Source organism: Mauremys mutica, chromosome 12, assembly GCF_020497125.1.
Source record: "Mauremys mutica isolate MM-2020 ecotype Southern chromosome 12, ASM2049712v1, whole genome shotgun sequence".
NCBI classification, from domain to species: Eukaryota; Metazoa; Chordata; order Testudines; family Geoemydidae; genus Mauremys; species Mauremys mutica.
Window position 1 is genome coordinate 6,144,778 of NC_059083.1, and position 27,912 is coordinate 6,172,689.

At 52.2% G+C, this 27,912-nt stretch overlaps 2 protein-coding genes across 2 annotated transcripts; one reads left to right on the top strand and one right to left on the bottom strand.

Moving 5' to 3' along the window:
* Nucleotides 1-1,264: 1,264 nt before the first annotated feature.
* On the top strand, nucleotides 1,265-20,544 carry LOC123346034 (killer cell lectin-like receptor subfamily B member 1B allele A). The gene is made up of 8 exons (XM_044983233.1): nucleotides 1,265-1,538; nucleotides 2,794-3,180; nucleotides 11,168-11,263; nucleotides 14,132-14,293; nucleotides 15,125-15,279; nucleotides 15,843-15,955; nucleotides 17,823-17,951; nucleotides 18,513-20,544. Exons 2-7 carry the CDS (start codon nucleotides 3,036-3,038, stop codon nucleotides 17,944-17,946), a joined length of 795 nt encoding a protein of 264 aa, XP_044839168.1. The 5' UTR covers nucleotides 1,265-1,538; nucleotides 2,794-3,035; the 3' UTR covers nucleotides 17,947-17,951; nucleotides 18,513-20,544.
* A 569-nt stretch (nucleotides 20,545-21,113) lies between these two features.
* On the bottom strand, nucleotides 21,114-27,343 carry LOC123346014 (C-type lectin domain family 2 member D-like). Its single transcript, XM_044983204.1, has 5 exons — nucleotides 26,572-27,343; nucleotides 25,740-25,847; nucleotides 24,288-24,457; nucleotides 22,762-22,865; nucleotides 21,114-22,528 (listed from the first exon to the last, which is right to left on the bottom strand). Exons 1-5 carry the CDS (start codon nucleotides 26,705-26,707, stop codon nucleotides 22,258-22,260), a joined length of 789 nt encoding a protein of 262 aa, XP_044839139.1. The 5' UTR covers nucleotides 26,708-27,343; the 3' UTR covers nucleotides 21,114-22,257.
* Nucleotides 27,344-27,912: the final 569 nt, after the last annotated feature.

Here is a 27,912-nt window from a genome sequence, read left to right on the forward strand (position 1 = left end):
TGACTACCCCACCCTTGAATGGCTCTTTATTTCGGTGTCTACATCACCAAGTGGCCTCCCTGTTAAATTGTGTCCTTCCACCGCCGAGCCGCTGGCTGGGTTAATTTTTGCCTCACTGTTTTCCGCTGCGTCGATTGGAGTCTAGGGCTCGAGCGAGAACGGTCAGTTCAAATCCACACACCCCTTCCCCTGTCCCCTCCCATCCCCTTTATACCAAAGGGTGTCATGAAACCATGAGAAAGCGCAGTGCCAGTTCAAAGAGGATTCGTTTCACTCAATGGAATAGGGATGTGGTTAGCAGCAGGTAGTGACTGAGTCTTTTCTGAAGTGTGACAGGCCAAACCCACAACTAGCGTAACCCAGCGCAGCTCCAGTGAGCTCAGTCAATCAATTCAGATACACGGTAGGGATCAGGCCCCATTGGCTCCAATGGACCCATGGCTAATTTACATAAGAAAGGCCAGACTGGGTCAGACCAATGGTCCATCTAGCCCAGTATCCTGTCTTTGACACTGGCCAGCACACGAGCTTCAGGAGGCATGTACAGAACAGGGCAGTTTTGGAGAAATTCACCTCTGTCTTTCCTGGCTTCTTAGGGTCACCCCAAGCATGGGGTTGCATCCATGACTTGGATAACAGCCATCAATCGACCTATCCTCCAAGGACTTACCCAGTGCTTTTTTTGGAACCCAGTTATACTTTTGGCCGTCACAACATCCCCTGGCAATGAGTTCCGCAGGGTTCGCTGTGTATTGTGTGAAAAAGGACTTCCTCTTGTTTGTATTAAACCTGCTGCCTATTAATTTCACCAGGTGACATCTGGTTTTTGTGTTGTTGTGGGAGGGGTAAATAACACATCTCTATTCATGATTTCCACACCATTCATGATTTTATAGACCTTGATCATATTCCCCCTTAGTCATCTCTTTTCTAAGCTGAATAGCCCCAATATTTTTAGTCTTTCCTTGTACAGAAGCTGTTCCATACCCCCAGAGCATCTTTGATGCCCTTCTCTGAACCTTTTCCCATTCCACTATCTCCTTCTTGAGATGGAGCGACCAGAACTGCATGCAGTATTCAAAGTGTGGGCAAACCATGGATTTATATAGGGGCATAATGGTATTTTCTCTCTTATTTTCTATCCCTTTTCTAACTGTCATGGTGTTGGGCCAGATGGCTACAAGAAAGTAACAACAAGCAGTAGATTAGCCTCAGGTTAAACAAGTCCCTGTTTCCCTGGTAACCAAACAAGGTCTATCCCAGGTTAATTAAGACACCTGGAGTCAATCAAGAACCTGCATTAATCAGTGGAGACAGGTTGATTAAGACACCTGGAGGCAACCTAGAACCTGCTAGAACCAGTGAAGACAGTTAGGTTTGATTGGGACACCTGGAGCTAATCAAGGACTGGCTGGAACTGGTTAAAAGCCTCCCCTTTAGTCAGTTTAGGGGTGCAGCAGGAGTGATGGAAGGAGGATGTGCTGCTGGAGAGCAGGAACTGGAGAGACACTGTCAAGTACCAGGAGGGAACCTCGCAGGTACAGAGGAGAGGAGCAGGGAGAGCCCTGCCTGGGGAACAGCCCCTTCGAGCCCCAGAAGTCCGAGGGAGGTGAACCCCTGCTAGAGGGGGAGAGACTGAGTTAATAAATGTAGTCTATTGCCTCCGTCTCTGGAGAGGCCACTATAGATGAAGAGATTTTTTTTTCCCCCTCTCTTTCCCACCCTGCTATGCCAATGCTGAGCCTGGCTAAAACAGACTATGGCTTGTCCCTAAGGTAAAGGGCTTAGACTGAGAACTGTAGTGAGCCAGTGGGGTGAACAATTGGACCGAGAGTGGCTGGTTTTCCCAGATAGGGAGAGAAAATACTCGGCCAACTACTACCCAGAAGTGCAGGACCCACTGCGGGGGATTAGGAGCTCCGTTAACCTTTGTGACGGCTGCTGCACACTGAGTGGACGTTTTCAGAAGACAATCCGTGGTGACTCCAAGATCTCTTTGTAGGATGGTAACGGCCAGTTTAGATCCCATCATGATGTCTGTGTATCTGGGATTATTTTTCCCAACATACATTACTTTGCACATAAGGGAAAAAATGACTTTGCTCTGGCAGGGGCTGGGGCCCTCTGATTCCAATAGAGCGAAGGGGGCCGATTCACAGCAGCTGGAGATCCGGCCCTAGATACTTGTTAACCACTGTCACACAACACCTTTCTTGGCTGGCCGGCTGTGGTATGACAGTAATATTTTCCGATATGTGCTCAGACCACACTTGCAAAATACATCGTCCAAAGCTTCAGGTAACAACTAGTCTGGCTGGTTTGTTCTTCCGTTAGTCCCTCTGCTGAACTCTGTGAGCCATGTTAGTGATATTGATCTGTTCCTCAGCAAAATGCCAGGCACACCAGCGGCACTGGGTAAATCATTCCCAGGCTGAACAAATATCCTCAGGAGGTCTTAAAAAGAGAACAGAAGATGGTTTTCTGGTTAATGCACTGGACTGGGACCCAGGAGATCTGGGTTACAAAATTCTGCCACTAACTTGAGTGTAATCTTGGCAAGTCACGTAGGGCCCAGACACAAAGCGAGAGACAGAACCTGCCCCCGTGAGATTAGGTCCCCGTTGTGCCAAGCGCTGCACAGACGCACAGAGGAGTCCATGCCACAAATGGTTCACGATCTAAATAGACAAGAAGCAGAAGGGGAAACGTGCAGAGGGAAAAGAAGTGACCTGTGCAAATTCACACAGCAGGTGAAAGAACTAAGATTAAAAGTCAGTTTTTTTTAATTCACAGCCCAGTATTTTAGCCCCCCTGTGACTAGACCCTACAACAGGTACCTCAAAGCTACGGTGCATCCGAAATCCCTGGCCCCAAGACTGCACCGATCTCTACATATCAAGGCCAGTTGCATTAGTTTAAGGCTGCAGGACCTAGACAGCCCTCACTCTGACGGGACCCTTCGCAGTCACATGTGAGAGGAGTGGAATTCAGCTCTCAGAGGCGGCACTTCCTGACGTTGGATTGATGTCAATTTCATGCACATAGAGCAGCAGGCTGCCCCACGAACACAGCCAGGTGCTCTTATCAGCTGCACCATGGCAGGGGAAATAGTCTACGCCGACCTGCACCTCACCTCTGGCTTTCCCAGCTCCAGGATGCCTCTTTCAGCTCAGCCCCTCAGTAAGTGACTTTTATTTCCATTGGGGGGGGGGTTCATATTAAACCCAAGGATGGATTTTGCTGGGGAGCCCATTGCTTTCAATGGCAGCCCCAGAGTGGGTCTGTGCCAGGGGGAACCCTCTGGCTTTTGGGGAGGTGGCTGCAACAGTTTTGATCAGCGCACTGTCACAGCTCATTTTCGTGTGCAGGGCTCTCAGTGCAAAAGCCTGGGGTGGAAAGGGGAAGTCCATGCACCCACTCGCCAATCAGGATGGTGCAACTTCTCCAATTATGACCCACAGAGCTCTGGCTGGTGGCTTGTGGAGTTGTGGATGGTTGCAGGATGCAGGGCATTGGCAAGAATAAAAAACTGCTCAGACTCCTCCCTGGAGTGGGGATGAGCCATAGGCACTGCATTAACTCCAAGCGCTCTTGAGGCAGCGGGTGCTAGTGGCTAGCAGCATTGCACTGGCCCTCGGCAGACCTGATCTCTAGCCCAGGCTCCTTTGCCTTCCCATCTAGCGCTTTGAGGCAGGGGCTGTCTCTGCCTATATGCTTGTGCAGCCCCCGGGGCAGCAGCGCCCTGATCTCACACAGGACATTGGGGTGTAACTGTAGTGAACACGTCCTTCAGAGGAAAGCTGGTAAGTACAACTGTAATGCTGCAGCCGGGCATCCTCTGTAATGGTCCACAGTCTAGAGCTGTTACTGGAAGCTGAGGAGCGCTGGCTGGGCAGGGAAGGCTGGCGTCCGGGGTAAGCCCCTGCACTGGGAATCTGGGCATGGTGGGTCCTTATTTAAGGCCAGATTATTCAAGTGCTCAGCCCCCCACAGCTGGAGCCAATTTGTACTAAATAGCTCATCACCCAGCCAGCCCCGGCCCCTATACTTTCCACCGGCAGCACACAGGGGCAGGAGTTTGCTGCAAGTGGCCAGAGGAGAATTTCCCCCAGTGCAGGTGTAGCATAGAGTGGCCAAAAGCTACACTGCCAACCCCCTCAAAAACTCTCGTACAGAACAATTTCCAGGGGTGGGTCAGGGAGCAGTGAGGAGAGTTTCTGCTGCTCCGGATAATCTGAGTTGCTCTGGACTGTCCATAAATTAGAGCAACCCCAGGGCTTGCACTTTCCGTGCTGTACAGCATCTCTGCAACCCATGCCATTAACACGCTTCTTAAGAAACCCTTCAAGAAGCCTATTGTTCTAAGCTCTCGCTGGGCAGCTCTGACTTCACAGTGGCTATTTTTAAGCTATTGTTTCCTTCCCCTGCCTTCCTACCTCTGTGGGGGAAATTCACAACTCTGCAGAGGGTCCAGCGCAAAGGCCAATGCCTTCCTTATAGCCTGCCAAACAGGACTTAAGTGGAGTCTGGCCTTTGTGTTGGTTGTCTACACAGGGGTGAATTTTATCCTGTGCACACAGCGTCTTGTGGACTGAGTCCAACAGGAAGAAAGAATTCAGGCCATATGTACAGGATGGGGGGATCTCCTGGGAAGCAGTGTCTGAAAAAGATTCGGGGGTCAAGATGGATAATCTGCTGAACATGAGTTCCTTGTGCGATGCTGTGGCCAAATGGACTAACGCGATCCTGGGATGCATAAACAGGGGAATCTTGAGAAGTAGAAAGGTTATTTTCCCCTCTGTATTTGGCTCTGCTGTGACCGCTGCTGGACTCCTGTGTCCAGTTCTAGTGCTCACAATTCAGGAAGGATGCTGATAAATTGGAGAGTGTTCAGAGAAGAGCCATGAGAATAATTAAAGGATTAGAAAAACCTGCCTTATAGTGATAGACTCAAACAGCTCAATCTGTTCAACAAAGAGAGGGCAAAGGCCAGAGTGACTTGGAATCTCTGAGTAGCTCATAGTTAAACTGTGGTTAGTTCAGTCGGTTTGTGACAAGGGCTGGTATCCTTGTTCTTGGACGTTTTCCATGGAACCTTTGTATAATCACCATGGGTTTGTTTGTTTTTTTTTCAATCATCATCATTTTGAAATGGGAACTGTCTTGGTTTCAAGACAGAAAATAGTTTCAAATAGGTTTAGAAAACATGACCTGTGAGGAGAAGTTGAAAGAACTGGACGTGTTCAGTGTTACAGAAGAGACGGCTGATGGGGGGGTGTTACCAGATTTGCCTGTTACTTTGGGGTATGTTCATTTATTAGGGTTACTCTTCGGGGTGGGGGGTCGGTTCTCTAATTCTATCAATGTGCTGCTTGCGTCACCTGTGTGTTCATACGGAGCTCTACTTCTCCCTTCTGCAAGTTCCCTCCCAATGGAGCTGCCCTGCAGGGCCTAGGTTCCCCAGCACTGGGTTCCTCCAGCCCCAGAACCAGATGAGCGCGTGCACACACACACATACATTAACAGAGCAAGTCTGAGCGGACCGGGTCAATCAGCACTTTCAAGCTGCCACCCTTTTGTGCCACAGGTACTGCACTGGAACAGAGTAAGCCTGAGCAGGCTGGGTCGAACAGCACTTCCAGGCTGCCATCCTTATATGCCCCTGAACTCAGCGGACTGGGTCAAGCAGCACTTTCAAGCTGTCACCTTCGTATGTCACAGGTTCAGCACATCCCTATCCCCACTTTCACGTCACAGTTGTTCTGGTAGTAACACACTTGATGAGCAAACCCCACAGGATTTTGGGGCGCTGCAGGGATCTTTAGCTTAGGTCAGAGGAGCGTTGCTGCAGAGTAAATGGGGAAGCTAAAAACACAAAAGAGTAACGTTCAGAGAGAGAGAAGCAACCAGCTTAACCATAAAAGTTATTTATTGAATAATAGTGATAACTACACAAGGAGCCTAAACCAACATAATAGTTACATTGTTAAGGGTTACAAAAGTCATATATAGAAAACTATACCTGCCTGAGGTAGAAAAGAAAACAGAAAGAGAGAGGGAGAGCTGGGATCTCACCACTCCTTGAAGCTTGAACTGGTTGGGGTTCTCAGGTGGTAGCTCAGGGTCCTGAGGGCTGGAGACAGGCAGAGCCCCCAGCATAATCAGTCAGGAGAAGATGAAATCCCAGTGGAACTGATGCAGAGTTTGGGTCCAGGCATCAGAACACTAACTGGAGCGTTAGTAGGGTTTTTTGTAGGGAAACAACAATGGTTCAAGGGGGAACACTCGATTTTTTTATGTAAAAGCAGCAAAGAATCCTGTGGCACCTTATAGACTAACAGACGTTTTGCAGCATGAGCTTTCGTGGGTGAATACCCACTTCGTCGGATGCAAGTAGTGGAAATTTCCAGGGGCAGGTATATATATGCAAGCAAGAAGCAAGCTAGAGATAACGAGGTTAGTTCAATCAGGGAGGATGAGGCCCTGTTCTAGCAGCTGAGGTGTGAAAACCAAGGGAGGAGAAACTGGTTCTGTAGTTGGCAAGCCATTCACAGTCTTTGTTTAATCCTGAGCTGATGGTGTCAAATTTGCAGATGAACTGAAGCTCAGCAGTTTCTCTTTGAAGTCTGGTCCTGAAGTTTTTTTTGCTGTAGGATGGCCACCTTAGGATCTGCTATTGTGTGGCCAGGGAGGTTGAAGTGTTCTCCTACAGGTTTTTGTATATTGCCATTCCTAATATCTGATTTGTGTCCATTTATCCTTTTCCTTAGAGACTGTCCAGTTTGGCCGATGTACATAGCAGAGGGGCATTGCTGGCATATGATGGCATATATTACATTGGTGGACGTGCAGGTGAATGAACCGGTGATGGTGTTGCTGATCTGGTTAGGTCCTGTGATGTTGTCGCTGGTGTAGATATGTGGGCAGAGTTGGCATCGAGGTTTGTTGCATGGATTGGTTCCTGAGCTAGAGTTACTATGGTGCGGTGTGCAGTTACTGGTGAGAATATGCTTCAGGTTGTCTGTGGGCGAGGACTGGCCTGCCACCCAAGGCCTGTGAAAGTGTGGGATCATTGTCCAGGATGGGTTGTAGATCCCTGATGATACGTTGGAGGGGCTTTAGCTGGGGACTGTATGTGATGGCCAGTGGAGTCCTGTTAGTTTCTTTCTTGGGTTTGTCTTGCAGTAGGAGGCTTCTGGGTACATGTCTGGCTCTGTTGATCTGTTAGTCTATAAGGTGCCACAGGATTCTTTGCTGCTTTTACAGATCCAGACTAACACCTCTACCCTTCTGATTTGTTTATGGTAAACTGATAACTCAAGGGTTTCTTTAGGGTAGACAATAGGAGCTGATCACTCCTAGCTATGGGTGATGTTCATTCCTGGGAGCTCACAATACAATTATGCTGCTTCCATATTTTAGATATCAATCAAAGATTCATTACTAGAATTGGTCTGATAACTGCTGAGCTGGGTGTGTGCAGACGTGGGTTCATTAACGTCTGGAGCAGAGATCCCCCATGATGCAGTGCTTCCCTGCTTTTCTGGTCCCAGAGTTCAGTGCAGTTCTTGCCTTGGAATCTCTGTTCTCCATTCTGTAGGCTAATGGAGATGCCTCCCTGTCCCATCTTTGATGCAGATGAGGCTGGGGCATTGCCTTAATCCTGTCACCCTAGTCAGGAGGGGTTTAGGTGCGTCTTCCACTGCCCTTCACTGCTCTCCTCAAGACTTTTTTTTGATTGGTTTTGGTTCAAGCAGAGGCTGGGGGGGAGGGTCCTTTCATGAGTCAGACAAGCTGGATACTGTGCCCTGGTTCCCCAAGAACACAGAGCTGCCTGGTATCAGGGGGGGACAGGATATCAGTCGTCCACTATGAAAAAGGTTGTTATAAAGAGGATGTTGATCAATTTCTGTCCATAGCCACTAAAGGTAAAATAAACAGTAATAGTTTAATTTGCAATGGGAAGATTTAGGTTAGATTTTAGGAAAAAACTCTCTAATCCTAAGAATAGTTACACACTGAAACAGGTTACCTAGAAAGGTTGTAGGATCTCAGTTGTTGGAGGATTTTAGGAATAGGTTAAACAAACGCGAGTCAAGAATGGTCAGGGGTAAACTTGGTCCTGGCTCAGTGCGGGGTGAGGGAAGGGAAAGGTGGTCTCTAGATGATCTCTTGAGGTCCCTTCCAGCCCTTCGTTTCTATGATTCTATGACTTCAAGACTGAAAGATGTTCATTTTGAAACAATGTCATGTGACCGAGCTGACCAATCATGCTCAGCAATGCAATATAGTAAATAAACCTTGAAAACGGAATGAGAAAGCACCCAACCAAAGATGTTTACACATGAAAAGTTTCCAGCCAAAAAATGTTGCAAATGGAACCTTTCGAGAAAATCAAATTTGGGAAAGCAAAAATAATAGATTCTGAATCCTGCTCGGGCCATCGTAGGTTGCTCAGGGCACGACCCAGCCTCCACCATCCCTGGCTAACCTGGGCCTCTCTTTGCCTGTCTTCTGTGTTGTTATGTTCCGTAAATTTTTTTTCTCTCTCTGTCTCTCTCTCTGTCTCAGGACTATTCGATGGAGGGAGTCTTTGCTAGGCCCCTTTTGCATGTTCTTCCAACTGCCCATGGCCGATGCTTCACTTCACTCTTAACGTAAGAATGGCCACACTGGGTCAAACCCAGGGGCGCCTCTAGGCATCAGCAAAGCAAGCACCTGCTTGGGGCAGCCCATTTGCAGGGGCGGCAGGAATCCAGCATGGGAGCTGAGAACCAACAATTCCTTGGTTAGCTCCCTGCCTATAGAGCCAGCCCCGGAGCAGGGAAAGAACTACATTTCCCAGCATTCCCTTGACCTCTACCAACTGGAAAGGAAGGTGGGGACCTCATGCGGCAGTGTGCTGTGAGTGGAGAGTTGCACTGTGAATGGCAGGGAGACCATATTTTAACATTAAAAAAACAGGACACTCCATGGGGAGGGAAGCCCCACCCTGCCACCATCCACTCCCTCTGACTGCCCCCCACAGAAACCCCAACCCATCCAATCCCCCCCCGCTCCCTGTCCCCTGATCACCCCCTTCTGGGACCCCTGCCCCCCCAGGACCCCACCCCCTATCTAACCACCACTGCTCCTTGTCCCCAGATTGCCCCCTCCCGGGACCCCTGCCCCTAACTGCCCCCCAGGACTCCACCCCCTATCTAAACCTCCCTTCTCCTTGTCCCCAGCTGCCCCCTCCTGAGACCCCCCCCCAACTTCCCCCCAGGACCCCACCCCTTACCTGTCCCCTGACAAACCCCTGGGACTCCCATGCCTAACCAACCGCTGCCTGTCCCCTGACTGCCCCCCCGAACCCCTGACCCATCCAACCCCCCCACTCCCTGTCCCTTGACTGCCCACCCGGAACCCCCTACCCCTTCTCCAACCCCCCAGCCCCCTTACCGTGCCACTCACACCAGCGTGTCTGGCTTCGTGCAGCACCAGACACAATGCTGCATACATGCTGCCGTGCCCGCCCCCCCATGGAGCCCACAGCCCCCCCACCACATACACACCCAGCACCCGCCTTCCAGGTTTGAACACCTCAAAGTTCAGGAGGGCTCAAGCTCAGTTTGGGCAGCTGTTACTTCATTTCTCCCAAATCAAATATACTGATCCACTGTAACTTGCTGTAGAAAAAGTAGGATAAAATTGAGCAAGAAATGCTTCCCAGTGGTTATTAGGACGGAATTGCTATTTTCAATAGCCATTGCCTTTTGTTTGTTTGTTTGTTTGTTTGTTTAAAAGGAAGACAGTGATACTGCATTGGCAAATTCCCCATAGAAAGAGTGGAACAAAAGAATAATAAAAGCACCTCAACTTTTCCTCATTTATGGAGGACAGTCTTATAATATGCATCCAGATATCCTCCAATCACACAAGCTGAAAATTGTTCCACTTTACTGCAGCTCTATAACCATATGGGAACCAATCCTGTCTGTGTTCTGTGCACATCCAAAATTCCTGCTGAATGACCTGCCCTGGGAGCGAGTTACCAGTGACCCAGGGCTGTGGTGGAAAGAGGGTGCAGGTGTGGGGGGGAGCCCAGGGCTGGGGCGGCAGGAGGTGTGTTTGGGGGGCACTGGTGGGGGGAAGGGGGGAGCCCAGGGCTGAGGCAGCAGGGGGGTGGGGGGAGGGCACTGGTCACGGGGGGGAAGGGGGAAGCCCAGCGCTGGGGCAGCAGGAGGGTGCAGGGGGGAGCCCAGGGCTGGGACGGGGGGCAGCCAAAACTTTTTTTGCTTGGGGCAGCAAAAAACCTAGAGCCGGCCCTGGTCAAACCAATGGTCCATCTAGCCCAGTATCCTGTCTTCCAACAATGGCCAAAGAAAATGAATCCCAGATCTTTCCATTTTCTGTTCTGGATAACTTTAGAGAGCAGGTGATGTTGGACTCTCTGACGGGATCTTGGCATTTATTATTAATTCATTCCATTTAATGTCTAGTAATTTTCTAAGGCATTTTCTGTCCAAGGTATTTAGACATCTGGCTACGCCTTTGGTGGATTTCCAGTTTTCACATCTATACATTAAGGTGGAAATAGCAGTTGAGTTGAACATTTGTAGTTTGGTCTTTAAACTGTAGATTTTCAATGACTAAATCTTGTTTAAGCTGGTCCATGCAGCTGCTGCCTTGCTAATTTGTGGCATTATTTCCTCCTGGACATACTCACCGGCCTGTGCAGTACTGCCAAGGTATGCAAATAGACAATATACATAATGAACACAATAGACAATAATTAAGAACAATGCAATCAAACAGAGAGAACCTGAAGAACAACAAATAAATATGGCGAGGAATAAAAAAAGAGGCAGAACATTTAAAAATGTGGGAAATGTAAAAGACTGAGAAAATGTCGATATTTTCATAAAAATTCCCATTTTTGAGAAAACGGCCAAAATTTCACCTCCGTTGCCTTTACAAAGGAGTCAGGCAGCTTTCCAGTCACCCCGGACTGGCCTTTGAAGGAAAACAAGATGAACAGTTGAGCGTATAGGCCCCAATCCTGTAATAAACTCCATATAGGCATAGGATTCTGCCCACACTGTAAGATCAGGGCTGTGTTTTTCTTTGAAACAGTCTTTCATACACCAGATTCCGATTGTTGTTCACCAGACGTTGGCTCTTACAGGTCCCCCGATTCCCCAGTGGCATCGGACAGCGTTGTGGGTCGGATGGATTGGGAATATTGTCCTGGTGATTGCTGTGATAGCGCTCGGGATTTGGGGTGAGTAGCTGACAGCTCCGTGTTTATTTGTGCGGGTCCATCAGTGTATAGCATGGATTGTCCCGTCCCTCCAGAACTCCATTGTGGAGCCCCTCCCACTAGCTGGTACATTTCTTTGATGTTCCAAAGAGCTTGACTGTAACACAGAGAGAAAATTAGATAGATGGGTGTACATGGGGATGGATGGATGGATAACTAGATAGATCCAGGCATATGCTAGAACTGGTTAAAAATGAGGGAAATTTACTGATATATTTAAAAAACACAACTTGTCACCCTCTTTTCAAAATACCCCCTAAATTCTGAAAATTTGAAATTTGCAAAGCTCTGCAGTTGGCTGAAAAATGGGAGAGAGCGAGGAGAATTAGCTGAAAGTTTCAACTTTTTTCCTAATTTTTTTTCTAATTTCAAAATTACATGGATATTTTAAAACTAGAACAAAATTTCAGCCAACTCTGTTACTAGCGCTGACTGAGAATTTCTCATCCAAATGCATTTTTAAAATGGAAAATTAGGATTTTGCTCTATATGTAGAGCTCCCTATCCGCCCAGTTGCCTCCTCTTAGCACCGGTCTCCTGATGGGTTTTGAAGGAGATGCCTGGGTTCTTCTGGATCCTGCCTTCTGCTCACCAGGGTATAACAACTTTCTTTTCATCCTGTATGAATTTATTTAGCGGTGCCACCATCCCCCTTGCTCCTTCCTGGCAGGGTCATCAGGGCAGCTTAAGGGGGGGTCCACAGGGGGTTGGGTCCTAACAATGAGGAGAGGGATAGCTCAGTGGTTTGAGCATTGGCCTGCTAAACCCAAGGTTGTGAATTCAGCCCTTGAGGGGCCACTTAGGGATCTGGGGCAAAATCAGTACTTGGTCCTGCTAGTGAAGGCAGGGGGCTGGACTCAGTGACTTTTCAGGGTCCCTTCCAGTTCTAGGAGAGAGGATATCTCCATTAATTTATTTTATTTTGTTTTATTTAATGCAGCTAGGCACCTGGTGGGTTGTTTTTAGGCACCTAATGCTTATTGAAATCAATGGGAATTGGGCACCTAGGACCTAGGTTCTCAGATGTGTTTAGGTGCCCAACACCCAAGGGAGCTAGGTGCTTCTGAAAACATTACTTGGGGCCTATCTGCAGCTTTAGGTGCCTAAACCCCTTTAATAATCTGTCCCCATGAGCCTCCCCTGCATCACAGGAAATGTGGGTGAGAGTCAGAGACAGCAAGTGATGGGGACCAGATAAACTCTACAACAGACAGGTTGTGTCCCTCACCTTGAGATCTGGGTGGCTGCATCGGAGGGGGAGGCTGTCTGGGAGCCCTGTTTTGACTGAGCCAACGTCCACAGCAGCAGAGAGCCCCTGACACCGGACGCTGTGACCACCGCCCTGACACCCACACGGCTGCAGCCCAGCATCTCAGCTTCCTGTGCGATCTCACACCCCCGCCCACGTGGCTCGGCCCCTCCTCTCACAGGGGTGTGATTCAGGATGAGGAGGGCTACACAACAGTGAACCTGCAGCCCCAGAGGGGCAGCTCAGGAGGCCTGTTCCCCACCCTGGAACCCAGGCTGGTCCTCGACACCTTGAGGAGCGCTGTGCCTCAGTTTCCCCACCTGTACAAGGGGGATAACAGCCCTGTGCTCTGCCTCACAGGAGGTTGAGAAGATAAATCCAGTACAGATTGTGAGGTGCTTTGATACACCGATGATGGGCACTGGGAAACTTATACAGATGCAAACACGGGCTCAGTTTGCAAAATGGCCCAAGGGATTTAGGCACCCAGCTCCCACTGATATTCAGTCAAGACACTTTTTTAGACCAGGGCCCTTTGGGGCTGCTCCGAAGTCCATTGGAGTCAGTGGCGATGAGGCTAAACAGGCTCTGGGGCCGGCCCGGTGTCTCCGCATGGCTCTGTGCTGGTGCTTTTACCAGCAACTCACACAACATTGACCGGTTTCAGAGTAGCAGCCATGTTAGTCTGTATCCGCAAAAAGAACAGGCGTACGTGTGGCACCTTAGAGACTAAGGCTATGGCTACACTTGCACTTCAAAGCGCTGCCACGGCAGCGCTGCCATGGCAGCGCTTTGAAGCGCTAAGTGTAGTCAAAGCGCCAGCACTGGGAGAGAGCTCTCCCAGCGCTGTCCGTACTCCACCTCCCTGTGGGGAATAATGTACAGAGCTGGGAGCCGCGCTCCCAGCGCTGGGGCTTTGACCACACTGGTGCTTTGCAGCGCCGCAATTTGCAGCACTGGAGAGGGTGTGTTTTCACACCCTGCTGCAGCGCTGCAAATTTGCAAGTGTAGCCAAGCCCTAACAAATTTATCTGAGCATAAGCTTTCATGGGCTACAGCCCACTTCTTCGGATGCATGGACTGGAACATGTATTGAGGAGATATAGATACACATACAAAGAGCATGAAAAGGTGGGAGTTGTCTTACCAACTCTGAGAGGCCAATTAAGTAAGGGAAAAAAACAAACAAACTTTTGAAGTGATAATCAAGATAGCCCAGTACAGACAGTTTGATAAGAAGTGTGAGAATACTTACAAGGGGAGATAGATTCAATGTGTGTAATGGCTCAGCCATTCCCAGTCCCTATTCAAACCCAAGTTGATTGTATCTAGTTTGCATATCAATTCCAGCTCAGCAGTTTCTCCTTAGAGTCTGTTTTTGAAGCTTTTCTGTTGCAAAATTGCCACCCGCAGGTCTGTCATTGAATGACCAGACAGGTTGAAGTGTTCTCCTACTGGTTTCTGAGTGTTATGATTCCTGATGTCAGACTTGTGTCCATTAATTCTTTTGCGTAGAGACTGTCCGGTTTGGCCAATGTACATGACCGGTCGTCCTCACTCCCACCGACGCTGCTTTGCAGTTTCCCTTTTAGTGTCTGAGAAGAGACAGACCCCGGCAGCCCCTGATTGTGCAGGAGCTGGGAGCAGAGACCCCAGCACAGCAGAATGCAGCGCCCACCTGGAGCGTTTCCGATCCCAGCTGACCCAACGTCTGTGCCACCTGGCCCAGCCCGGCCCAGCAGGTAACCCCAGCTCGTGTGTCTCTGAGCTGCTCTCTGCCCCGGCTGCACTGAGGATCCTGCAGGGCAGGGACACGCCGCCCCGTGCTGGCTGCACCGATCTGCCACCAGCCCCGCTCGGTGCCAGGCTGTGAATGTACCTGCCTCAGCTGAGACCGGGCCTGGGGCAGTGACATCTAGTGGCCATTCAGGGTAATACCCAGCCACGAAGATTTTAATAACAATGTCATACAAAGGTGTCCAATTTTTTCAGTGAGCGTGTGCGAGGGTTTCACATCTTATTAGTGAGATTGTCTTATGGGCCCACCCTTCCCGTTCCCTGTCATCTGGGCCCCATGTCCCCTCCCAGTCCCCATCACCCCTGAGTCCCAGCCTCCCCAACACCACCCCTTCCCCCCAGTTCCTCCAAGACCCTTCTAGGCCATTCTGGCCGTGTAAAGGGCCTTAAAGTGGGTCCATAGGCCCCTGAGAATCTCCCCTGTCCTGGGGGGGGCTCTCTGGCTGGTGTGGAGCTGGGTTAAGGGCCCTCCCCCACCCTGTTCTCAACCCCCAAAATGGGGGGGCAGATTGGTGGTGTGGCTAGAGTGCAGTGCGCCATGGGTGTTTTCTGCTCCCCAGGGTCCATATGGGAGCACTGGATAAGGCAGAGCAGCCCCGAGGCTGCTGTAACTGATGCCAGGAGCTAGGCAGAGCCTGGCCCGGCCCCAGATTTCAGGGAGCATAAAGGGGACTCAAACCCATTTGAACCCCATTCCTGCCCCAGTGGCAGGAAGGGAGTAGCCAGGAATGAGGCCCAGAGCGCTCAGAGCATTAATGGCGCCTGTCTCTCTGCAGGGGGCTCCGGGTGCAAACTCTGCCCCACGGACTGGCAGCTGCGCAGGGACAAGTGCTACTGGGTCTCCAGAAGAGGTAAAATGTGGAGCGAGAGCCGCGCCGACTGCTCAGCGAGGGGCTCCCAGCTGCTGGTGATCCGGGACCGGGAGGAGCTGGTAAAGGGGACGATACCTTCCTGCTGGAGCTGCCCCTGCAGGGCTGGGCCCTGGGTACTGAGTCCAAGGGCGCATAGGCTACATGGTAGGGCTGGGATTGTCAAAGTTGCCTAGGGGATTTGGACACCCCGCTCCCATTAATTGTTGTTAATGGGGTGTCCAACCCCCCCACCTAGGCAGCTTTGACAATCCCAGCCTAAATCACTAGCCCCAGGATCAGGGGCACACAAAGGAGGCTTAAAGCCACCGGTACCCTTCCCCATTCTGGGGTGTGCCCACCACAGCTCAGCTGGAGAGAGGGGCTGGGGGGTGTGTGAGGATGGGGGTTACAGAGAGATGGCGGATGGATGGATGGATAGAGGGGTGTATATGGGGGATACTTGGATAGATAGATGGGTGTGTATTGGGATAGATGTATGGGGATGGATACTCGGTGTGTGTATGGATAGATGGACAGACAGAGAGAGACGTTCTGGTCCTGAAGTTGTTGACAACCTGGATTCACAAGAAAAGAGCCCGACCGCACGTCTGGTCACCAGCTGCCTGTCGCACACTCCCTGCAGGAGTTCCTAAAGGACCTGACACAAAGTTCAAATCAGTTCTGGATCGGACTGTCCGTCCCCTCCCCGGAGAAGGCCTGGACCTGGCTGGACGGCTCCCGGTTGGATCAGACCCAGTGAGTGATTCCTTGAGTCAAACCCTTTCCCTCCCCTCCGTGGGCAGAGGGGGCCAGGGATGGGGAGGTTTGGGGGGACGGTCGGGAGCTCAGGGGAGCCGTGTTCAGTGTCAGACGATGCTGAGACCCCAGGAGGGGGGCTCGGGAGCCTGACTGAGAGGGGAGCTGGGTGGGAGCAGACAGGGCCATGGGGTAGGGAGAGATTTGCACATTCCCCCAACACAGAGATGGTGGCTGGAGCCCTGGGGGTGGGGGAGGTGGCCCAGAGACAGGATGTGGAGTGAGAAGACCAAAGGGGCCAGGCCAGAGCCCTGGGGATCCCCCAGCCAGTGGGGGGAGGGGGAGACACAGCAGCCAGAGACGCAGGAGGGGACCAAGAGGGGGCAGCGTCGGCCCAGCCTAGTGAGGAGGAGTCATGGAGCAGGGAGGGAGATGAACAGGATCTAGCCCAGCAGGGAGGATGAGGATTAGCAAAGCTTTTGATATGATCTCCCACAGTATTCTTGCCGGCAAGTTAAAGAAGTCTGGGCCGGATGAATGGACTGTAAGGTGGATAGAAAGCTGGCTAGATCGTCGGGCTCAACGCGTAGTGATCAATGGCTCCATGTCTAGTTATCAGCCGGTATCAAGCGGAGTGCCCCAGGGGTCGGTTCTGGGGCCGGTTTTGTTCAATATCTTCATTAACGATCTGGAGGAAGGCGTGGACGGCACCCTCAGCAAGTCTGCAGCTGACACTAAACTGGGAGGAGTGGTAGATACACTGGAGGGAAGGGATGGGATACAGAGGGACATAGAGTATTCAGCATCCTCTGCCCCTCCATGTGCTTCCCACAGGGAGTCCGCCCAGGCAGGGTCCTGGGGAAGCCAGAGGGTCCTGCACCCGCACTTCACAGTCAGACATGACTCTTAGCCAGCCAGTAAAACAGAGGTTTATTAGATGACACAAACATGGTCTAAAACAGAGCTTGTAGGTACAGAGAACAGGACCCCTCAGCTGGGTCCATTTTGTGGGGCAGTGACCCAGACAACCATGCCTACACTTCACTGCACGTCCCCTGCCAGCTCCAAAACTGGGATGCTCCAGCCCCTCCTCTCTGGCCTTTTGTCTTTCCCAGGCCAGGAGGTCACCTGATTGTTGTTCTCCAACACCTTCAGTCAGCACCTTTGTAGAGGAGGGGACCAGGCCATTAGTTGCTAGGAGACAGAGTGTTGGCCATTCTTTGTGCAGACAGTATCACAGGGGCCTTCTTGGGCTCTGCAACAATTTACACCCTGACTCCCCCCCCACCTAGATACCTAAGAAATGCATTAGAGGAAACTGAGGCACCCACATAGTATTCAGAGAAGACATTAAGAACATTCCCACTTCATCACAGGGGGTTCCAAAGAGGATGGATCTAGACTGTTCTCTGTGGTACTAGATGACAGAACGAGGCGTAATGGACTCAAGTTGCAGTGGGGGAGGTTTAGGTTCGATATTAGGAAAAACTTTTTCACTAGGAGGGTGGTGAAGCACTGGACTGGGTGACCTAGGGAGGTGGTGGAATCTCCTTCCTTAGAGGTTTTTAAGGCCCGGCTTGGCCCTGCTTTGAGCAGGGGGTTGGACTAGGTGACCTCTTGAGGTCCTTTCCAACCCTGATATTCTATGATTCTAGGTGGAGCAGGTCCCTGGGCTCTGGGTAGGGAGAGCCCATTAGAGACCCTGGCCAGGGCCATGACAGTGGGGAGAGGGGGCAGCCCCCAGGGCAGAGCTGGAGGAGACGACAGCTGTGGATCCCGTTAGAACAGGGAAAAGCAGCTACCAACTGAGTGTGATGGACCCACACGTGCTGACAGGGCCCCTCAGACCTTCTCCTTTGTCCCACAGGCTCCTGGTGTCAGACCTGGCTGACGGGAGCAGTTGTGGGGTGGTGAAGGGGAATCAGATTCATTCTGACATCTGCGGCTCTGTACTTCAGTGGATTTGCCAGAGAGACCCCGTCCCACTCTGAACAAGGTATGGAGGAGACCTCAGAGCGCATCACCGTTATCTCCATGTCACACACGGGGAAACCGAGCCACAGACACTGACCTGCCCAAGATCACAGCGAGTTTGTGGCAAAGTAAAAATGGAGCCCAGGGGGTCTGACTCCCAGCCCGCCTCCCTCTAATGCACCAGCCCCTCCCCCTCTCCCAGGGCTGGGACTAAAACCCAGGAGTCCTGGCTTCCAGTCCTACCTCAGGCAGAAGACTTTAAAGGGTTAATTCCATAGAGAAGAACAATTCCCAGCTCTGGCCTTACACAGGGGCAGGCTTGGGCCGTAGCTATAACGCTCTGCACAGCCCTGGGGCAGTTTAACTCTCTCCGCCCTGGAACTGGGAGGGAGGAATCTGCCAGATTCTCAGCGGGTGTAAATCAGCCTCCATCCAGGGACTCCAATGGAGCAGCACTGACTGACCCGAGCTGGGATCTGGCCCCAGTGACTCCAGTGGTGCTAGGGCGGATTCACACCAGGTGGGGATCTGGGTTTTCACCTGTATTTTGCTCCTGATTCATTTATTTGCACCTCTCTGCCAGGTCCCACTCTGAGCTCTCTTCCCCGGCCCGGCCATTGCTCCCGTCCGGCCTGTGACCTGACGCACCTCTGCCCATCCTGCCCTAAGGGATCGTTAACTCCTGTCACTAACGATGGGGTCTCAGCTTCCCCAGTCAGGCTGACGTGCTGTCCACTTGCTACCTCCTCAGAGCATCGCTAAGGGGATCAGAGCCCCGATCCCAAACGGAGCTTTTCCCTGCGTGTTGCTGGGTGATGTCTGGGGTCACTGTCTGTGTCAGAGGAGCAGGGTGGGGATGCTCGGTGGCAGTGCAGGGAGCACCCCGGGGAGGGCTGGGGGCTAACGAACGCCCTGGTACTCAGGGGTCCGGCGGCCCAGGAGGAGATGGACTGGGAAAGCTGGAGGGCAGGTTGGCTGGACAAGCCAAACAGACCCCAGTGTCTTTAGGAGCCGCCCCACCCCCCCCAGACAGCTGGGCCTGTGACTGCCGGAGAACAGAACTGGGCCGGTCTGCGGGAGAGACAGGGCTGCCGAGAACAGACTCATTTTGGGTTTGGTCACTGGGGCTGGACGAATGCACCCTGCTGACGGCGATGTCAGGGGAGGGAGGCAGCGTGGCCTAGTGGATAGCACACTGGCCTGGGACAGGGAAGGCTGGGTTCTGTTCCTGGCTATGTTACAAAAGGGCCACCCTGGTGTTTGCTGCACCCTCTCTAGCCCCCCAGCTGATGAGCAGGATGCCCGGGCCTGCTGGGTGACTCCGCGTAAGACACTTCATCTCTTTGGGTTTGTCTGCACCAGGGGTTCTCCAATGTCATTGCACCTGGGGACGGGGGGCTGGAACCTGAGCCCTGCCACCCAGGGCTGAAATCCTCAGGCTTCGGCCCCAGGCAGTGGGGCTCCGTCTTCAGCTTCAGCCCCAGCAACACCAGCCCTGGCGACCCCATTAAAATAGTGTCACGACCTAAGAGCCCTCTGAGTTTCACAGCCGCCCAGTTACCGATTAAGCCGCATGCAGGGGCCCAGGGCTGCAGCGGGCTGAGATGACTCTACCCCAGCGTGGAGCTGCCCCGGATTTGCTGCGGCTGGGGGAGAGGAGCCCCTCCCTAGGCCCAGCCCGACCTGGGTCTGGGTTGTAGCAGGCTGGCGTGTCTGGCTCAACAAGGCAGGGTGCTGGAGTCCCAAGCTGGCAGGGGAAACGGGCTCAGAGGTAGTTTCAGCACATCAGGTAACAGTCCCAAGGGGTCTCTGTGACCGAACCCGTCACAGGTGTTGTGACCTAAGTTCCCTCTAAGCTGCGTGGCCGCACAGCTACCAGTTAAGACCCACACGCCTCCCTCTCCCCCAAGCTGCTGCTGTGAGAGGGCTGGGGGGAGTCCTCTCTCCCCAGGGCAGCCTGCACCCCAAACCCTCATCCCCAGCCCCACCCAAGCCTGCATCCCCAGCTGGAGCCCTCACTCCCTGCACTCCAACCCTCTGCCCCAGCCCTGAGCCCCCTCCAACACTCCGAACCCCTCGGCCCCACCCCAATCACATGAATTTTGGTATGTGCACCGATAGGGAGGTGCTGTGCTAGCCAGAGCCCAACCGCTACACTGCAGTTAAACAGCCCCTTCATTTGAGGCCACATCAGCTGGCACGGGCCAGCCAAAGTGTCTAACTGCAGAGTAGTCACCCTTTGTGCCTCAGTTTCCACAGCTGAGAAATGGGGATAAGGAGACTGAGCTTCCTTCATGAAGGGCTTTGAGCTCTACTGCTGGAAAGCTCTAGATCAGAGCGAGGGATTATCACTATCGCACAGACAGTAAAGATTTCTGTTGAACTGTGCAAAAGCTGAGTGTGTTTATTGTTGATGGGCCACAGAGCGGCCAGACCCTGGCTTGGGATTCAGGACAGCTGGGTTTATTCCTGTCTCTGACCTGTTCTGTGACTTTCCACAAATCACTTACACTCTCTGTGCTTCAGTTTCCTCTCCCAGCCTTTGCCTGTCTTGTCTATTTAGACTTCAACTGCTTAGGGCAGGGACTGTCTCTCCCTGTGTGTCTGGGCAGCGCCTGGCACAACGGGGCCCGGATCTCAGCTGGGGCAGGGACTGTCTCTCCCTGTGTGTCTGGGCAGCGCCTGGCACAACGGGGCCCGGATCTCAGCTGGGGCAGGGACTGTCTCTCCCTGTGTGTCTGGGCAGCGCCCGGCACAACGGGGCCCTGATCTCAGCTGGGGCAGGGACTGTCTCTCCCTGTGTGTCTGGGCAGCGCCCGGCCCGACGGGGCCCTGATCTCAGCTGGGGCAGGGACTGTCTCTCCCTGTGTGTCTGTGCAGCGCCCGGCCGGACGGGGCCCTGATCTCAGCTGGGGCAGGGACTGTCTCTCCCTGTGTGTCTGTGCAGCACCCGGCACAACGGGGCCCAGATCTCAGCTGGGGCAGGGACTGTCTCTCCCTGTGTGTCTGGGCAGCGCCCGGCCCGACGGGGCCCTGATCTCAGCTGGGGCAGGGACTGTCTCTCCCTGTGTGTCTGTGCAGCGCCCGGCCGGACGGGGCCCTGATCTCAGCTGGGGCAGGGACTGTCTCTCCCTGTGTGTCTGTGCAGCGCCCGCAACAACGGGGCCCTGATCTCAGATGGAGCCTCTCACTGCTGATGTCAGACAAATAATCTTTTTATCTTTCTGATGCTTAGCACAGGGTTAGGGTGCGTGTGTGTCACTGTTCGCAGTTTGTCTCCTCAGGAATTGTGCCTGGGGGTTGCGCCTGGCGAGAGAGAGAACGAACAGCCCGGCTCTTTGATCTCTCTCCTCCCTGTGCCAGTGCGCTCATGACAGACCTGTTCTTCTTCCCCAGGGCAGCGACACCAGTGCAGAGCAGGCCCTTTATAGGCAGAGTCCAGAGAAAAGCCAGTGAGAGAATTGCCCTTCCACTAGGGGGCATCACCCCCTCAGGCAGAGTTTTCCCTCATTTCAGGGAGCCCCTCCCCAGCAGACAGGGGAAACAGGGAGGATGACAGGAAAAGACACACAGGGAGTCAGCTCATTAGTCCGTGTGGGGAGGGGTTCTCACAGCCCTGGTGGGAGGATGCAGCTGCTGCCTCAGTTTCCCTGCTCAGTTGGGAGGAGCCATTCACATGAGGATTTAAGTTTACAAAACAAAATGTTTCCCTTGTGGGAACTGGTGTATTATTATACAAATAATTTTACACACACACCCCTCTGTCCTAGCACGTCCCAGCAATCCCCTTCTGTCCACGGCGTCTCTTCACGGTCCCACAGCGCTCAGCAGGGCCTGCACAACAGCCCTTCTCGCTGTACAGCAGAGTTCATGCGTCCTTGGCCCAGGCTGCAGGGTTCACACCGGCCCCTTCATCCCATGGCAGTGGCCCTGGAGGTTTTTCGCCTTCCTCCGAAGCATGGGGCAGGGGTCGCTTGCTTAAGGAGTGGGTGGATCGGCTTATGTGGCCTGCATCTTGCAGGAGGTCAGACTAGATGATCATAATGGTCCCTTCTGATCTTGAATTCTATGATTCTATGGCTGCAGGGGTCACAGCACCTCCCGCTGGCCCCAGCCGGTACATTGGCTCTAGCCACAGCCCGGGCCAGGCTCCTGCCCTGGGCCCCTGCCAGGAGGGACACAGCAGCTTGGCTGCTCCCCTGCTGATTTCCAAGTCAGAAGGTTCCTGTCTCTGTGCCAGAGAGTGAGCTGGGGGCTGCTGGCCAATCCGCTCCCTCACCCCAGTCCCCCAATGGGCCAACGGGGGCCAGAGGCTCCAAGGGGAGGAGCTACCTGATGTCCTTCAGCGAGCGTCTCTCTTCCTTGCTGCTGGGCTGTCCCCCTTCCCCAGCCCCGTCCAGTTCCCCACGCGCTGAGGCAGCTGGGCCCAGCCCCACTGAAAGGACAAGGCCCGGCGCATCCAGGGTCAGTCTCTTTGCTCTGCCTGCTGGATTCTCTGCTGCTTTGCTGCAGATCCAGCGTCTATCCCTGGAGCAGCCTGAACTGACAATTTCGCCATACTCTGCAAAAGCACACAGGCCTCCTCCCACTATTGGAAACCTGCAACAGCAACAAATAATAAAAACCCGACACAACTGTTAGAGCAGCTTTGACTAGCAGTGAAAATCCAGCCCCGAGCGATTCACCCCAGGTCACACAGCAAATCTATGGCAGAGCCAGGCACTGAGCCCCGACTTCCCAAGTCAGCCCCAGGCCTGAGCCACAAGGCCAGTGTCCTGTTTCACATGTGAGCTGCAACATTTACTGAGTTAATAGAACTGAACGGGCCCCACCAGTTGTTGAATTCGGTGCCACTGGTCCACATCCAGGGCTGGCCCGGTTCCCTCCGGAGGCCAATCCAGTGGTGAGAGGGTCCTTTATGGCGCATCAGGAAATCCTTTGTTAAAAAAGTAACAGCAAATACACGTTACACATCTCCGTGTCTGGGATCTCTACAACCTACGCTGGGTTCTCTGGGCTGCTACACAGGGCGCTGGTCCAGGCTGGGAATTCTACACCAGAAATGACATCCCAACCTCAGAGGCAGCACCCGTCCGCTCCATGAGCTACAGGTTGGTCAGCCCATGCAGGGACATGGTGCTAAGACTGGTCTAGAGTATTTCATGGAGCTGACTGAAGATTTTCCATCCAAATATTTCTGTGGCAGAAAATGTGTTTCCTGTAAAAATGAATTTTTCAGAAGGTAAATGTCGATTTTGCTGACATTTTTCAATTTTCCATTGAGCAATCATTTTGTTTTGGGTCAATTCAACATTAATCTGTAGCCAGCTGAGTTACCAAGGTGCCTCATGGGAGTTATAGTTTGGGCCTCATATTATCCGCTCTGGATTGGGTTCTCCCAGACTACATCTCCTATAATGCACCGGGGTTTCCCTATTGGCTGAGCCACTGTGGGGCATCATGGGAGATGTAGTCCAACCCAGGATCTCAGCACACAGAAGTGGGCAGAAGGCCCCCAAACTACAACTCCCATGAGGAGCCACAGGTGCTGTTCAAGGTTGGACCAAGCTGAAACAAAATGTTCTGATTTGGTTTGACAAACCAAACTGCTTTGATATGTGAATGATGAAAGAAATTGGTTTGATCAAATGTGGAAACCAGATATTTTCCACACATTTCTGGAATTGAATGCAAAGTAAAAAGTTTGTGTATTTCAACTTCTTGTCCTGACTCATGATAGAGACAAATGTGAAAATATCAGAATGTCCCATCAAAATTCTGATTTAGCAGCTACCTGGCAAAGCTTCTCGGCTGCATTCCAGACCTTTACCACTCCTGCATTCTTACCAAATCCCATAATTTTACTGAGAGTCTCATGCTGTTTGGTATTTTTCTTAACACCCCAGCTCCTGGAGTCAGGTGATTACAAGAGACCCTCATCTTTCATAAAATTTCTAGCCCTCATGGTTGCAGAGAAAAACTTAAACACCAGAAAACAAATGAAAGGCTGTGACAGCTGTTATTTTAAAGTCAATCTCATGGTTTGGGGGGGTCCCAATCGATGATTTTTGAACACTTGGGTTAGTAGTGCTGCTCCTGTCCCATTAAAGGGGCTGGAAAGCAACTGGATTCCCCTGCTGGGAATTCCCGGGAGCAGAGGGTCAGCACATGAGCCCTATACTGCTCCAGCTCAACCCCCAGTGAACAGGGAGGATGGAAAGTGGGTGGATCTCTCTGTACTCTGGCTATTCTGGGATGTGAGAAGTTTGCTCTAAATTCAAGCAGCATCTGGGGCCCTGCCAGCCCCAGGACAAGCCCTGCCACCCCCACCCTGTGCAGCCCAGAATCTGGGTTTCACCATTTCGTGCTGGGTGTCAATCGCCGCCAGGGAGGCACCGAGGGCAGAGCAGTGGCTCTGGCTGTAGGTCCAGTTCCCTTCAGCCTGTGAGAAATAGTAACACTTCTCCAGGTGCCTGACCCAGCCGTCTGGGCAGGTGGGATCAGCTAGACACGGCTCAGGTTTCTTTGCTGGAGATGAGAAGTAACAGGGTGAGAGATCTGCCCGTCACCTTCTGTAGCCACGGCAACAAGCCCCAGTGACACCACACCATGGAACCCCGCACCCCCTCCACACCATGGGAATCTGAGCTTGTGCCTGGGCACGTTCCCCTGCACCACAGAGAGAGGCCAGCGCCACCCACCAGCTCCCCACAGCGACGTGAGCTGTGAATTCGGGGTCTCGCTTCCAGCCCTGGGGTCCCCATTTTGCACCTTGCAGGTACCTGCAGGCACAGACTGTGTGGAATATGTGGAACACTTATTGATGTTATTGATACCAATAATATCAAATTGCAAACAAGCTGGCCAGACAGGCCATGTGAGGTAGCAGCGAAAGTATTATGATGAAGTCTCTATGTATCTGACTGCTTGACCATTTAACAACTTTCTTCTTCTTCCTCCTTCCATAATGAACCTTTAGATTTCGGTACTAAAGGACTGGCTGGCAGGGTGGTATTTTGGGTAAGATCCAACCTAATACTGGCCTGGTGATGTGACTGGCCCTTTGGGGTCAGAAGAACATTTTATCGAGTGAGCAGAGCTTTTAAATAACTTCTCACTGTACTGGCCCCACTGGATCCATTCACCGAGGAGGAGCAGGGGGCTTTCAGGCAGGCTTGGAGCCTCATTCCTGTGAAGCCGGCCAGCTTGGCAAGAGACTGGACTTTGGGTGGGTGGCTTTATTAGTCAGGAAAGCTGAGTGTAGACTCAGTGCTCAGAAGTGCTGTGCGTGATACAGCAATATAAAGTAGAACTATTGGACAGGGACACATGGCATCTCTGGGGGCAGCGGATCTGGGATTTCTGTGAGGACCCAGTGTCAGGGCTGGATGTCACAGGGCAGCGCTGCAAAGGGACGCAGGGACTGGGGTGCAGCTATTGTTACCTGCAGGGCAAAGCCAGGGCTGGCCTAGCCAGGAGGAGAGGGCTTGTGAGGCTGAAAGGCTGGTGGGTTTAGGGAGCTAACAGCCAGCCAGCCACAGGTACGACTCCCTCCCACTGCAGGAAGGGGGGGTGAGACGGTGACCCACAGCCCTGGGTAACCAGGTGTGTTTGGGTGACACAGCAAAGTTACCGGACAGCCAGTGGGACATTGGAGGAGGAGACGACCCCACTCAGCAGAGTCTGATGTGACAGTTGAAGCAGGGGTGGGCTGTGGGGGGAGGGGGGGGAGAAGTTGGGGGTGGATTGGGAGGTTTCCAGCACAGAGTGTAAGGTGCAGAGACAGGGTCAGTGCGGGCTCCACACTCACCTGACAGTGCGATGGTGACGATGAGGAGGAGGATGCTCAGGATGAGATTGAGAACCACACTCGGAACTGCCCAGCGACGGGCCCATGGTTTCAACCCAGACAGCAAACCTGTAACAGAAACAGCCCGTAATGCTCGTGCTGCTGTGACGGCAGGGGGTGCAGGGCCCTACACTGATTAACTGCATCAGCTGGAGCTGGTTTGAAAACAGGGGCTATTCTGCAAATAGAGAGAGACATTTAGAGTGAATGAAGTGAAAATTTTCATTCCAACTGGGGAGTGTGTGAATCCTTTCAACTTTTCGGGCAGAAAAAATGTGGGTTTCAATTTGAGGTTTTCAGAGATTTTCCTGGCCCCTTGAAAATGTTTCCAGTGAAAGTATTTTCTTAAAAAGGGAGAGAATGGGGGGAGGAGACCCCAACATAATAAATCAAAACTTGATTCTTCTCATATTTTCTAACACAAAAAACCCCCCTCCTCCCAATGTGTCCATCTGGAATGCAGACTGGCTTGTTTCCATTTGAAACCCTGAAAGCTTTGGAACAAAAAAATTGTGGAAAAAGCATTTCCCACCCAGAAGGCGCTGATGGAAAGTTGACCAGCCTGTCTAGCGCGGATGGAGGAAGTGGGGTGAATACGCAGGGACTGAGCCGGGACCTCTGGATCAAAAGCCACAGATGCTCCAGCCTAGGCTAAGGGCTTCAGTATATTGAAGGCCGTGGCTGACTTGTATCTTTTACACGGACCAGCCACTAGAGGGAGCTAAAGGCCCTCGCTGAGTGAATGCGGGTTGGACAGGAGAAGGGTAAGAAGACCCCACAGAGGCAGCTGTACCTGTAGGGCAGATTGTGCAGCTCTCTCCACCCTGGGGGGTGATGGGCACGTGGGTTGTTCTGTTTTGTTTCATTTGGGTTTCCTGGGAACCCAGGTCTGGCTCTGGCTCCTCAGCAGAAGACGACTCGTCCAGCATCTTTTCTCTCTCTGAAAGACTCGTGGACTCCAAACCAGGGGACACGTTCACCTTTCTGCAGCCACCGGTAACTGAGGCCTGTTCGCACTGGGTCTGGCGGTGCCGGCAGAGCCCTTCGTAAGGACAGTTTCAAAGCAGCTCACTGGATTACAGCTCAGGCGCGGTTTGGCTACGTGGGGTGATCAGGAAAAACTCCTGTCAAAAATAATTGGATTGTGAATTTTGCCCGAAGACCCCAATCAGCCAGGCTGTGTCAGGGGTGTGTTCGATTGAACTGTTTCAAAGCTTCCCTGACACTGCTTTGATCCCCAGGGTCAACCAGGCCTTAGCAGGCGCTGAGCAAATCGACTCCAGGTCGGTGAATCATCCTTGTTCTGTTTCCTTTCACTGACATCCCGTCCCGTGGGGTCTGGGTTCGAGGCTTTGCCTGTGGAGAGGCTTTGCCCAGCCACAGGGTCGGTTATAGCCGACAGTGCTAGGACGGCCCTGGTTTCTCTACAGCAATTGTCATCGGAAGGATCCCAAAGCATTTGACAAACACATAGAATCATAGAATCTCAGGGTTGGAAGGGACCTCAGGAGGTATCTAGTCCAACCCCCTGCTCAAAGCAGGGCCAAACCCAACTAAATCATCCCAGCCAGGGCTTTGTCAAGCCTGACCTTAAAAACCTCTAAGGAAGGAGATTCCACTACCTCCCTAGGTAACCCATCCCAGTTCTTCACCACCCTACTAGTGAAAAAGTTTTTCCTAATATCCAACCTAAACCTCCCCCTCTGCAACTTGAGACCATTACGCCTTGTTCTGTCATCTGCTACCACTGAGAACAGTCTAGATCTATCCTCTTTGGAACCCCCTTTCAGGTATTTGAAAGCAGCTATCAAATCCCCCTTCATTCGTCTCTTCTGCAGACTAAACAATCCCAGTTCCCTCAGCCTCTCCTCATAAGTCATGTGCTCCAGCCCCCTAATCATTTTTGTTGCCCTCCGCTGGACTCTCTCCAATTTATCCACATCCTTCTTGTAGTGTGGGGCCCAAAACTGGACACAGTACTCCAAATGAGGCCTCACCAGTGCTGAGTAGAGGGGAATGATCACATCCCTCGATCTGCTGGAAATGCCCCTACTTAGACAACCCAAAATGCCATTAGCCTTCTTGGCAACAAGGGCACACTGTTGACTCATATTCAACTTTTCGTCCACCGTAA